Here is a 14,148-nt window from a genome sequence, read left to right as displayed (position 1 = left end):
GATGGTAGATGAGGACAAGGCAGTTGATATGAATTTGGTCACATCTATGATGGACATGACAAACTTAAGATTCTGTTTCTCAATTTTTTTCTGCATGAACAGGATCTGTAAAGGTGTTTTTGCTCCACATGCCTTATTCATATGGAGGAGTGGCAGTTGTTCTTTGCCATGAACTTCTGATGGACAACTAATGTTGGCCTTGCTGGTAACACCCATAATCTTTGAACAGATGTAGAAGAAAGAAGTCACCATTGCAGAGGACCTAGTATTATGTTTGTTGCAATGGTTTTTAGATGGAAATTTCAACTCCGCTTATGATGAATAGCAAAAACCATGCTGAGACATTTAGCAAACCATTGTGGTCTCAATTCATAACACTTCAAGGACTCTTAAACTGCATAATCTTTATTCTCTATCTGTATGCTCAAGAAACTCTCCCATTCAGAACTTATTACCTGTATTTGTGGATATGTTTGATGCCATGTTTTTACTATTTGTTTCCTTGGGATTAGTAGATTATAAAATTCTTCTTTCTTTCAATCAACAAAACCTTGATAATTTGTTTTATAGCAAACTACATTTTAATCGAAGTGTGATAACTGCAGGACAAAAAGAAAATAGAGATATTGGTTGTAACTGACTAAACAATGGTTAAAAAAAGGGTGCTGATTCCCATTTCTTAACAGGATGTAACAATGTTTATACTTTTTTCTGAACCTTCTGTTGAAGTCACATTACCTAAGTGCTGGAATTGCATTGAAAATTAATTCTTTAGAGATCATTCAATGGTGCTGTTTATGACTCTATCCTTCATTTAATGATGATGCAGGGGAGCTGACTGGACAGTAATTTACTGAGTTGGATTTATTCTGTAATTGTAAATAGGACATACTATACCATATTCCACCTTATGTCAGGGAGATGTTAAAACCATATTTGGAGTAGAATAACTTGACTCAAGGTGCAGCTGTGTGTGCTCTGCACAGATCTTCATGAACATAATGTGAGGACCTTTGTTGTCCTGTGCATTCAGCCATTCTAATAGCAAGTTTGTGACGAGTCCTTCAACATGTTTTATTGGAGTAAAACGATCTCAATTTATTGGTGATTAAGGAGTGAAAGATGTTCTGGGCCATGAGGTATAAATTCTGGTGTACAGTTCTGTTGTTGATTCACTGAATTGCATTGATGCCCATTTTTAGAATGTTAAATATACCTTTGTTTGTCCCACTTGGCACAATGATAATGTCATATAATACACTGGAAGATTTTTTTTCACAAAGACTGTTTAATTGTTACTTCTGCTGAGCCATTCTGGACTGACATGGCTGCTACAAGGTGGTATGGTTAAAGGCTAGTAGGTTATTTTCTTGTGTCAGTTTCCTCACCACCCACTAGTTATTTTGTAAGTGTTTCCATCAGGATTTGGCTATCTTATTTGCTTGTGGTGTCACTGAATCCTTTGCTGCTGAATATGGAAGATCCTACAACTACCATCGCAGTCCTAATCTATTTTTGTATCCTTACTTCTCTTGGAAGCTTATCCAAGTACTGCTCCATGGAGGTAGTTGACAACATCCATTTCTATCTTGAGATATTATTGGAATTTCATCTTTTTGAGATTCTTATTGTTCTTGCTGTTCAGAATTATTCGCAATTGCATACTTTTGCTCTGCTAGATGGTGTGCCTTTGTTCTGTTGGGTTGGAATAAGGCATTTTTGAGTTAATTTTTGTCATTTATTCTTGAAATGGCAGTCACCACTGATGATAAGCGCAGTGATTGGTGAACGAGATGTACTCATTTTTACTTGGTCACAACTGATGCATTGTATGCTGTGAAAGCCATGTCATTGGTAATGCATCTACAAGACATTTACTAACCTTATCTCCTTTGGCTCCAGAAATTCCTGGGGATCCTCTCATTCCACGACGTGTTCTTCCCCTCTTCCCTGTTTCACCCTATAAAGAAAAGGTAGACTTCAACCATTTATGATTAAATACTTAAGTATGTTGTATATTTTCAGTTCTTTTCTGAAGATGTTGATATGTTCTACGATATAATCCCATGAATACCATCAGTTTCTTTATACTTCTTTACCAATGGTGGATAGTCTTCATAAGTAACAATAGACTGTGAATATGAGCAGGCTATTCAACCATGGACAACATAAACCAGAGAATGATCCTGATCTCCTCTTGTATCTACATAGATTTTCAGTAGGATGTGAATTCCTTGGATGGTAGTCAAGAGCTCATATTCACTTTTTTTTTCTTTCTCAGAAAGAGAGGCTAATTCTATATTGTCCAACTAAGATAAGAAATTTTCTTATTAGAAAATGGAATAACAATGAATCCTTAGGCACTAACAAAAAAATGGTTAATTAAAGTTTGAATATCTTGCTCAACATTTCAAAAAGATCTTTAACATATTCAGAATCTTACATCGTCCCAAAGTCTTTCCACGTCTCAGCTCAAATTACATACACTCGGTTGTTTCAATTGGTGTATTTTTGTTTAAAAATGAAATCTATTTGAATTGTAGAAACTTTAAGTGATTAAGCTGTGTGAACCTACTTATACATCAATCATTCTTTACCAACCTCCCACACAGCTTTCTGTGTTTTCATAATCATATTCTGACATTCCATCTTCCATTCCTTCTGAAGTACAAGAAGATCAATAGGAGGCGTGAAAAGACCTTTCATATATTTAAATAAGTGGGACTATTAGTTATTAATAGTCATTCACAAAAATGCATTGGGAAGAGGTCCATCAAATCTTGCCATACTTTTGTAAATGTTTCACTTTTTTTTACTTGTCTTACAAGTTTTACTCGTTTATAAAATTTTATATTTTCAAAATAATAAGATGGTTCTACATTGGGAAGACTGCTGATCAGAATTCTATACCTTAGCTTTGTTAAACTTGATGTCCAGCTCTCAAGCTACATTTTCCAGTTTCATCAATTATGCACAAAACAAAAAAAAACCCAAAAACTGGGGATGCTGTAAATCTGAAACAAAAACAGAAATCATTGGAACAACTCAGCAGCAGCTGTGGAAAGAGAAACAGAGTTAACATTTTGGGTCCAGAGAGGCAACTGGTAGCTCAGGGTCAGAAAGTAGATGTTCTGCAAAGTGGTCACCCAGTCTCTGCCTTGTCTCCCCAGTGTCGATGTGACCATATTGTGAGCAAGTACAGTAGACTAGATTGAGTAAAGTGCAGGTAACTCGCTGCTTCACCTCAAAGGTGTGTCTGGGGCCTTGGATAGTAAGGAAAGAGGAAGTAAACAGACAGGTGTTACATCTTCTGCGATTGCATGGGAAGGTTCCATGGGGTGTGGAGAGTTGGAGGGAGTCGAGGAGGAGTGGACCAAGGTGTCCCAGAGGGAATGGTCTTAGTGAAAGACTGACAAGGGACAGAAGGGGAATATGTGGTATCTTTCCATTGGAGCTGGTGGAATGGTGGCTTATGATCCTTTGGATTTGGATGATGGTGGGTTGGTATTGCTGTTATGGGAGGGAAGGGAAGGACTGAAGTGGAGAGATGGGTTGGACATGGCTGAAGGCCCTGCTAATCATGGTGGCCAGGAATTAAGGAAGAAGGTGGATACTTCGGAGAACCACTTGTTGAAGTTGGCATCTTTGGAACAGATACAACAGAGATGGAAGAACTAGGAGAAAGGCAGAGAGTCTTTACAGGAAGCAGGGTACGAGGATGCATCGGAGAAAGTGAGGACTACGGATGCTGGAGATCAGAGTCAAAAGTGTGGCACTGGAAAAGCACAGCAGATCAGGCAGCAACTGAGGAGCAGGGGAATCGACATTTCAGGCATAAGCCCTTCACCGGGAATGTGGGGGAAGAGGTAGTGGGGGGAAGGCAGCTGGGAGCTTAATCAGAAGGTGGAGGTGGGGGTGGGGGTGCAGGTGTGATTGGGGGTGAGGGTGAGGAACTGGGAAGGCGATAGGTAGTTTCAGCTGGACTGATGGTGATAGATTGGAGGGGAGGGTGAAGTGAATAGGTGGGAAGGAGGTGGACATGGACAGTTCAAGAGGGCGGTGCTGAGTTAGAAGGTTGAATCTGGGATGAGGTGGGGGGAGGGGAGATGAGGAAACTAGTGAAGTTGACATTAATGCTGTGTGGTTGGAGGGTCCCAAGGTGGAGGACGAGACATTCTTCCTCCAGGCATGTCCTTGGCCTCCTCCACCACCAAATCCAAGCCACCGGTTGCTTGGAGGAAAAACGCCTCACCTCCACTATGGGACCCTCCAACCACATGGCATTAACGTCGACTTCACCAGTTTCCTCGTCTCCCCTCTCCCCACCGCATCTCAGATCCACCCCTCTAACTCGGCACTACCCTCTTGAACTGTCCTATCTGTCCATCTTCCTTCTCACCTATATACTCCACCCTGTCCTCCGACCTATCACCATCACACCCCATCTGCATCTACCTACCATCTTCCCCTCACCCACACCCCCATCCCACCCTCATATTTATCTCCCAGCCCCCTTCCGACCCCTCTCCACCCCCATTCTTGATGAAAGGCTTATTCTGTGAGGATGCATAGTTGAGGTAACTGTGGCAGTCATTGGCTTGAAATGGATATTAGTGGCCAGCCTATTGCCAGAAATGGAAAAAAGGATGTCAAGGAAAAGAAGGGAGGTGTCAGAGATGGATCAGCTGAAGCAAAATTGAGAAACTTTTTCAATTCCAGACAAGAGAGAGAAACACCACTGATCACAAACTGGAGAAAGAATGAAGTAGGACTGATCAAGGAATGTTCCAAGTATCTCATAAAGAAACAGGCATAAGTGGAGTCCATGCGGATACACATTGCCAACTCTTTGACTTGAAGAAAGTGGTAGCAGTTAAAGGAGAAGTTGTTCAAAGTGAGGATAAGCTTAGCCAGGTAGAGGATGGTGGTGGTAGATGGGGATGGTTAAGGCCTGTTTTCCAGGAAGAAGCGGAAGGACCTGGGATTGCCCTGATGGGGGATGGACATGTAAAGGCATTGCAGGAGGTGGCTGGAATCCATGGAAATTCTGAAACTGACATAAAGTGTAAGAAGGATTGGGGCTGTAAAGTGGGAAGCAACTACAAAAGGGGGAAAAAATGTGGATAGTGTTAGGGAGAGATTAATTCTGTGGGGCAGGAAGAGGCAGAAATAATGAGTCTGGATGGGCAATCCTGTATGTCGAATTAAGGAAAGAGGTTGAAGCAGGCTGTGGGCTACAATCAGTTCTGAAGAAAGGTCTTTGGACCCAAAACACTAACTCTTTTTCCCTCTGCCAGACCTGCTGAGTTGTTTGAGAAATTTTGATTTTGTTGGTCAATTATGCACTAGTTTGGGTTTACAAGGAATATCAGATGAGATTGGAAAAGTTTGATTTTTCCGAAGATTACCATCAGGAAATTCAAGATCCTAAAACTGGAGTGGATTTTTAAGTAATGCCTATGTCCAAGTTTCAGTACTCACATATAAACTTAATAGGGTTAAAATTATGATGCTGACCTACTGATGAAGAACCCCTAGAAATGGGGAGAGGATACAGAATTTGATCGATATTGTGGCTTCAATCATCTAGTCTTATACCAACCAGAAGTATACTCCACAAAATACAGAAATTGATGTCAGCTTATCCCAGGATGAGCAGAAAAAGGGACAAGAACAAAAGTTTGATAAATTGTGGTAGGATCAAGGGCTGCATCACAGCTGAGGGGAAACTTTTGGGAAATATTCTAATTCAGAAATTGTGTGGAAAATTGATTCATAGGAGCAAATGCAGAAGGCAAGGAAACTGGGGATTAAGAGAGGTTACGTTGGAAGGAGGATGAGAAAAGACGTAATCACATTGCAGTGAGAGTTTTGGTTCATAATGGAGATCTATGAAAAGACCATCACCAGAGAAATATAGAAGGCTTGAGAAAATGAATTAAGCAGATTTCTTTTCATCTTTGAGTCCTTTGTTCAGATCTATCCATAATTGGTAGGTAAAAGTCTTAACACTGACTCTCAATACTCTGATGTGAAATAGGTTTAGAAAGCCCTGATGCATGTCCTTGCACAAAAGTACTGCTACTGCAGCACTCATTGACACTGTTTTGCAATTTCAAGCCATTTCATAATTTGCATTTAAAATCTTTAGGAGTGAGATTGCATCACTTGACAATATCACATTCTCTCCTACAAGCAGCAACGGGTTTTCATGTGGACTTATGAATAAATATGGCCCCAAGGCATTAATTAATTTGCTGATCTAGCTTCAGTTTGCAAATTGACAACTCTAGCATTATGTGTTAACGTATTCCATTATAAATTAAACATTGTCTTAACTGTAACTGTAATTATACCAACTTAGAAAAATGAAATCTTTGAGTAGAATCTACAGTCATGAAAATGTTTTATGTACAACTATTGTTAAGAGTGCTATTCTTTTTTGGAAGCCTTGCCTAGAATTGCCATCTTTGGAAAGCAGAGTACGGTGATTTCTTAACCAGGCAGGAAGGCTATTCAATGAACTGATCCTGTTTGGCAGTAGAACATAGAAAGAACATAGAAAAAATACAGCGCAGTACAGGCCCTTTGGCCCTCGATGTTGTGCCGATCCAAACCCACCTAACCTACACTAGCCTACTATCCTCCATATGCCTATCCAATGCCCGTTTAAATGCCCATAAAGAGGGAGAGTCTACCATTGCTACTGGCAGGGCATTCCATGAACTCACGACTCGCTGAGTAAAGAATCTACCCCTAACATCTGTCCTATACCTACCACCCCTTAATTTAAAACTATGTCCCCTCGTAATAGCTGACTCCATACGTGGAAAAAGGTTCTCATGGTCAACCCTATCTAAACCCCTAATCATCTTGTACACCTCTATTAAGTCACCCCTAAACCTTCTTTTCTCCAATGAAAACAGCCCCAAGTGCCTCAGCCTTTCCTCATACAATCTTCCTACCATACCAGGCAACATCCTGGTAAACCTCCTCTGCACCCGTTCCAGTGCCTCCACATCCTTCCTATAGTATGGCGACCAAAACTGCACACAATACTCCAGATGCGGCCGCACCAGAGTCTTATACAACTGCAACATGACCTCAGGGCTCCGGAACTCAATTCCTCTACCAATAAAAGCCAGAATTTTATCAGAATTCTTTGGGACCAAGTTAAGGTTGTCTTGAACAAGGAAAATTATCCATTGTCTAGTATTGCTGTTGCAGGAGTTCAGGAAAAGGCTACAATCCCTCAGATGCAGAACAAATCAGTTTCTGAACTTATCAATGTCCTTCTTTATAAGAACTTTCAACAGGACCTTATAGGTAGATAGGGGGTAGGTGAAGGTAAAAACAATGACTGCGGATGCTGGAAACCAGATTCTGGATTAGTGGTGCTGGAAGAGCACAGCAGTTCAGGCAGCATCCAAGGAGCTTCGAAATCGACGTTTCGGGCAAAAGCCCTTCATCAGGAATAAAGGCAGTGAGCCTGAAGCGTGGAGAGATAAGCTAGAGGAGGGTGGGGGTGGGGAGAAAGTAGCATAGAGTACAATGGGTGAGTGGGGGAGGGGATGAAGGTGATAGGTCAGGGAGGAGAGGGTGGAGTGGATAGGTGGAAAGGAGATAGGTAGGTAGGGCAAGTCCGGAGAAGTCATGGGGACAGTGGTGAGCTGGAAGTTTGGAATTTGGGTGAGGTGGGGTAAGAGGAAATGAGGAAACTGTTGAAGTCCACATTGATGCCCTGGGGTTGAAGTGTTCCGAGGTGGAAGATGAGGCGTCTGGTGGTGAGGGGGCGGCGGTGAAGGAGGCTCAGGACCTCCATGTCCTCGGCAGAGTGGGAGGCCAAGTGGTGTTATTGCTGAACTATTAATCCAGACACCCAGATAATGTTCTGTGGACCTGAGTTTACATTCTGCCATGGCAGATAATGGATTTTGAATTCAATAATAATCCGCAAATAAAAGTCTAATAATGACCATGAAACCATTGCCAATTGTCAGGAAAAACCTACCCGTTTCACTCATGTCCTTGAGGGAAAGAAATCTGCCATCCTTACCTGGCCTGGACTACATATGACTCCTGACCCACATCAATGTGGTTTGACTCTTAACTGGCCTTAAGGCAATAAATACATGCCTACTTAATGACAACCGCATCCCATGAATGAATTAAAATTAAATTTCCTCAGGGTAGACTCACTGACTGATTATTCTCTACATTGAGAATAATCTCAATATATATTTTAATTAAAGTTATATATTTATTATAGATTGTATTTTCTCACTTGCTATTATCTGCTCACATATAATAATTTTTTTAAGACAAGTAATGAACTTTTTGATTCTAGCCTTGATTTTTCTATATGAAAGATGTTCACATTAATCACAGCCAAATATTGCTTAGGCATTACGGCTCTCAAATTAAGTTCGTTCTTTAATGTATAGAGCTTACAAGTACAGTTCATTGTTAAACTCAGTCAAGATGACTTCACTTTCTTCAGAAAAGTAAGTAAAAGGAAATGCAACAGAGAAATGCAATACAAAAGCAAAATAAATTTGAATGCTGAAAATTGTTAGTAAAAGCATAAACTCTTGGGAATATTTAGAAATGCAATCAGTTATTTTATCCATTACCAATCCTACCTTTGTTGCAGCTTCACCTTTAGGTCCTTGAGGCCCTGGTGGTCCAAGGGATCCAGGCTTTCCAGGTAATCCAGTAGACCCTTTCAGGCCAGTGAGTCCAGGTACACCCTTATAACCCTGTACAATCAAACCAGAAATGAAAAGGTGACTAATATGAGACAAGGAAAAGTGCTGTTTTATGTTCATGTGCATATTCATTTAAAGGTTAGCACTATTTCCAGATTTAGCAATATTGGATAAATCCTGGCTTTGACAACATTCTCGACTGTGTGGGACCTCTGAGGTATCACAACATACCAAAAGCATGTGTGGTTAAAATGACAAGTTCCACCTATTGCACTGGGATGGTTGTATAAATTTGTATTTCCCATCAATTGCTGCTGGTCAGAGTGTTCCAGAAAAAGCTAAACTTGCATCTTTTGAAAAGTGGCTTTCTGCATCTGTCTTATTCTATTCCGTCTTTCTTTGTACTACCGTCACTTCATGGGCGAATTGGCTATGGGAGCAATACCACTACTACACCATAGCATCCACACTTACGTTTCTCCCTCTGGACAATTGCTGCCGCTTCTGGGATTTCCCTTTGGGTCATTTCAGGAAGTCGTTCACTTTCAGCAGACAGAGAATCTAACTATGGTGGCTCAATGGCAAAACAGAATAATAATGAAGACCAATTTCAGACTAGCCTTGGGTCTCACAATGGTGACCTTGTTATAGCCACAATGCAACTTAGCACAGCAGCAATTTGCCAAGGTTTATTGTTTATCATCTTTATCACCAAGAAGAACAATGGCAGCAGACAAATAGGAATAATTACAAATTGTCCTGTTCGCAACACAATCCTGTGTTGAGAAAAAGCATGTTGAATGTATGGAATTTCAATTTCAGGGATCCTTTATAGCAGAAACAACACAATTTAAGCACACACATGAAAGAAAGCCATCCTAAAGAAACAAACTGCTCATTGTGGGTGACCATTGCACAACATCCCAAATCAAAAAGAACCATTGAGAATTAGTTCCTTGTTTTGAATCATCAGTATCACAGACTTATTTGCTAAAATAATGGAAAGCAGGAATGTCTTGCTTTCAGCAGCAGTGAAAGTTTATGATTCATTAACCTTCCTCAGTGTAGGCCCTTTATTCCAAGTCTTTAGCTGATCCTTTGGACATCTAATGGTTAAGTGTGCCCTCGTGCTGTTGGTCCTCACAACCAAGCCCTAAAGAGTGAACAACTGCTTGTCAGAATTTCCTGGCCCACTCTGCTGCAGGGAACTGACTCCTTGATGTCCGTGGGACTTCTGGTAATAAACTATTTGCATCTTCTAGCATAGAGAGTCCAGTACTTAGCCTTCCCTGACACTGTTTTGCTGCTGCCCCATCCTTGAGGCCCATGCTTTCGTAGAGGCTCTTTTGCTTCCTGACCATGCTGCAGCCTCCCCAGTAAACTACTCTACCACTCCAACCTCATGGCTCATGGAATGCATCCAAGGAACTTTGCACAGGATATCATAGTTTATATGTGGTAGGCATTATTTAATGGAATGGGAGGGCAAGTTTGTATGTTTGACCTCAAGTACAAAAGTGACAGTCTGAATATTGAAAGCTGCAAGGTTCCCAAGTGAATACAAAGCGTGGGGTAGTTTTTCTTATTTCTTGCACTTCAACATGTTTAAACATCTAGGTGCAGTAACTCAAAAAATAAATCAGGTAAGGATGGAACCAAAGCACTTGACATCCACTTAAATTAGTGATGAGAAAATCAAGTGGAGGCCCTTGTAATCATTGTTTTACACAGGACCTGTGGGAAGATCCCCAACTTGTTATAGTTCCAGCTTTGACAAAGGGTCAGTTAGACTTGAAACATCAGCATATTTCTCTCCTTACAGATGCTGTCAGACTTCCTGAGATTTTCCAGCATTTTCTCTTTTTTGTTACAGTTCCAGATGGGATACCCAAATCATTACGTTCCTGGGTGAGGATGGATGAACTGGCTCTCCTTCTTCCCTTATTCACCTTGCTGGCTGTTTGCAAGAGTAATTTAATTACTTATACCTTCTCTAATGCATAACTTTCTCCTAGCCTGAATTGAAATTATGTTACAAACGGATCCAATTTAACCAGGATTTCTTGAGTTTACACAGAATGAATTCATTAATTACCATATGTGAGAAGGATTAGTAATGGAACACACACATTAGAAATAAGAGGTATTTTCAAAAAGATATAACTTTTAAAATAAACAGATATATGGATCAGTATCTGACTTTTTGTGAAGAGTGGATAGTTGAACATTGCAGCCATTGCAGTGGAGTTTGCCAGCAGCCATATATTTTGGTAGTTGCAGTTAATTTCTCTTAGTTTTCTCTTAGGCTGGTTGAGGATCTGTTCTGATTTGTTTTGACACTGACTGAAATTCCAGTATTAAAGGTGAGAGAGAGAACTCTTGTTGTCCTGTTTCTTTTTGTTTGGCTGCTAGCTTCTCGACTTTTAGCACTCAGAGTAAGATTGTCCATTTATCTGCAACACAGGAGTAACTAGGGGCTAGTTCATTGGCTATACCTTCATGAACTGCTAATGCTCGAATCCAGCCTAGTACACACAGGTACATCAGATCACTGGTATACACAAGTATCTCAGTTCCACTAGTACATTCCAGTCATGTTGAAACTAACTGTTTAAGCCATTTCCTTGCATATTCTGTGAAGTGAATAACACAAAGTGTACTACAGTTTGGGACATCATCACAGGGGGCGGTTTTCAGCCTATCATTATCTTTGTAATCACAAGAGGTTACGGTTCAGTCTGTTTTGACTTGCGTCTTTCCCCTTTGATGTGTTGTTTGCAATTCCCTTCACATCTTTAGGTGTGATATTCCATAGATCTTTCACTCTCCCCAGGCAGCCACTTAATTTACATCTTAAAATATTTGGACTTACCAGGTGTCTTTTATAAAATCCACTTTGACATTACAAATTAAGATGTTCATAGTACTTCAAGGTTCCGACCCAAGGTTGAGAGAGTACGTAATCCTCTACACTTAGGTGCAAGAAGGTGAAAACAACCTCCTCAATAACGTAAACTTGCTTAGCGGTTGATAACTTGGTTACACACATGATCAAAATAATGACATTACAATGCACAAAAAGTGTGTGCCTATAATGATAGGATAGACTTGATGGGAAGAATGGCCTTTGATATTATAATAACTCTACGGCTAGATATTGCATGACCCCTGTTGGGTGCATTTTTGGCGGGGGTGGGGGGGGGGGGAATGGTGGGAAAGCATGTAAAATAGGTCAGTTGGGTTGCCAGCACTTTCCCATCTACCTTGAATGCATCCCCTAAGTATGGGAATGGGTAGGCACCAAGAATATCAGCCCATCTGCCACATGTAACTAATTAATCAATGATCGAATGGAGGTTGTTAAAAGCTCAATTTACTTCAATATTAGTATGCCCACACAATAATAGGGTTGACAATGGCAGGAAGGTGGGAGTATCTGCTTTTTTTAGAGCAACTTTTTAAACTGTGGGAAGGATTTCCTATTTTCGTAGGGTGCCTTTGCCCATTAGCAACCCCCTCACAACCATCAGAAGGTAGTACCATCCTATCCTTCTGACCTTCCTAACCTTTAAAACTCAGCCCCTAGAGAAATAACAAGCCTGAGACAGGCAGTCAGAAACACATAGAGGAGCAGGTGGGGTGAGGATCCTGAGACAGGCAGTTAACATCATCTAACACAGGATCAGTCAGGGAACTTAAAAACTGTGTGGGTGGAGTGTCTGTCCTAGGAGTTGCTTCTTGTTATTGGTTCTTACTTCAGAATAGGGGATGAAACTGATTGGTGCTTTCTGGTTAGATTTTTCTATTACTCTAATTAGGAAAACGAGTTTATAAGGTTACAGGATGACAGGTCAGCTCAAATGATATACGTGAAGTCATGGACATTTTGTAAAATGTTTAGGGAAGTGGTCATATACCAGAGTAGACTATATAGACAATGAAGAGTCCCTTGAGCTGATAACACTTTCTAATTGGCATTTTGCTCTGGATATCGGTGCAGGCAATTATTATGATGGTGCTTCCTTTGGAACCAGGAAATACATACCAGGTAAACAAACAGCAAATCTAAACAGCAACACTTTGTGGATAGTGCTAACTAAAGTAAAATGAAGGAACATCTAAAATCTAAAGTGAATGATTGAGATTTTAATTTAAGACGTCATGGTTAGAAAGTTTGCCGAAAACCTAAATATTGACGACATGGTTGACAGTGAAGAGGCCAGCAATTGATTGGAAGAAGATATCAATGATTTTGTTGAGCAGATGGAAAAGGGAAAATGGAATTCAATTCAGAGAAGTGGGAGGTTATGCAAATAGCAAGGGCAAACAAATGAAAGGGAATAATATGTAAACAGGTGGCAGGACAGGTAGATGAGGCAACAAAGAAGGCATATCGGATAGTTTCCTTCACCGGATGAGATATTGAATACAAGAGTAGGGATAAAATGCTGGAACAAATAAGCCATTGGAGCTCTCTACACGGGAGTACTCCCCCTTTCTCTCAGGGTTCTGGGGTGGAGAGTATTGAACGCAGCAGTTCCCTGCAACTGCAGATTGTGGTGGATCATGGACTCCCAGCCCAACCGCTTGTTCTGTGGTGCTGTGGAGTCCGTGCACCATGTTGAAATGGTGTGTGAGCATTTGCATTCCATTTTTAGTTTTCTAGAAAACCTTCTACTCTGCGTTTGGTTGCACTTCAGTCGCACGCTCCTGATCTTTGGGCACCCTGTGCAGAGAGGGGAGGACAGGTCAGAGGATCTCCTTGTGGGTCTGCTCCTGGGCCTGGCCAAACTGGCCATTAACAGGTTGAGGCAACGGGCTGTGGAGGTGGTCATTATGGCCAATTGCCTGCCCCTCTTCGAGCCCGGATGTCTCTGGAGAAGGAGCACGCGGTGTCTACCAACACCCTTGAGCTGTTCAGGGAGAGGTGGGCACCGCAGGGAGTGGAATGCTTTATTTCCCCCTCCAACTCTATTTTGATTTAATCCCTGCCTCCCTTTCACTTTTTTGATCACGCGGCATTGCCCTTTGATGAGAAGGGCATTCCTTGTTACTGGCCTCTCTGGTGTTTCCTTTCTTCCTGGTAGTGGAAAAGAATAAAGATTTATATACTTGTTGTCTTTCACTCTGTCTCACACCTGTACACACACATCATGGGTGCTGGGGAAAATATAAACACTACTGCTGTTCGGCTCCTGGGCCTAGCTGTTAGGCAGTAGTGTGGGGGAGGAGGGAGAAAAAAATATAAGCCATACAGCTGGAGTTTTGTGTATAGTTCTGGCCACCACACTTCAGGAAAGGCTTAATTGCTTGACAGAGTACTCAAGGGAGAGTATTGAGGAGATTTACCTGTAGCCAAGGATTGAAAATTGCAACTATAAGGAAAGATTGGATAGGTTAGGGTTGCTTTCTTTGGAATAAGGAATAAAGGAAACTAAGA

General features: G+C 41.1%; 1 protein-coding gene across 1 annotated transcript in view; it reads right to left on the bottom strand.

The window, feature by feature from the left end:
- Nucleotides 1–14,148, bottom strand: part of col7a1l (collagen type VII alpha 1-like) — a 432,947-nt gene that overhangs the window by 88,316 nt on the left and 330,483 nt on the right. Inside the window, exons 91-92 of the mRNA XM_087999395.1 lie at nt 8,643–8,759; nt 1,883–1,960 (exon numbers count right to left, since the gene is read on the bottom strand). Coding sequence (XP_087855521.1) covers nt 1,883–1,960; nt 8,643–8,759 — 195 coding nt within the window. The remainder of the gene's footprint in view (nt 1–1,882; nt 1,961–8,642; nt 8,760–14,148) is intronic.

The sequence above is a fragment of the Chiloscyllium plagiosum genome, unplaced genomic scaffold, assembly GCF_037043375.1.
Source record: "Chiloscyllium plagiosum isolate Xiang-an unplaced genomic scaffold, Cpla_swu_hap1 HiC_scaffold_23, whole genome shotgun sequence".
Taxonomy (NCBI): Eukaryota; Metazoa; Chordata; class Chondrichthyes; order Orectolobiformes; family Hemiscylliidae; genus Chiloscyllium; species Chiloscyllium plagiosum.
This window is presented reverse-complemented; position numbering and strand designations above follow the sequence as displayed.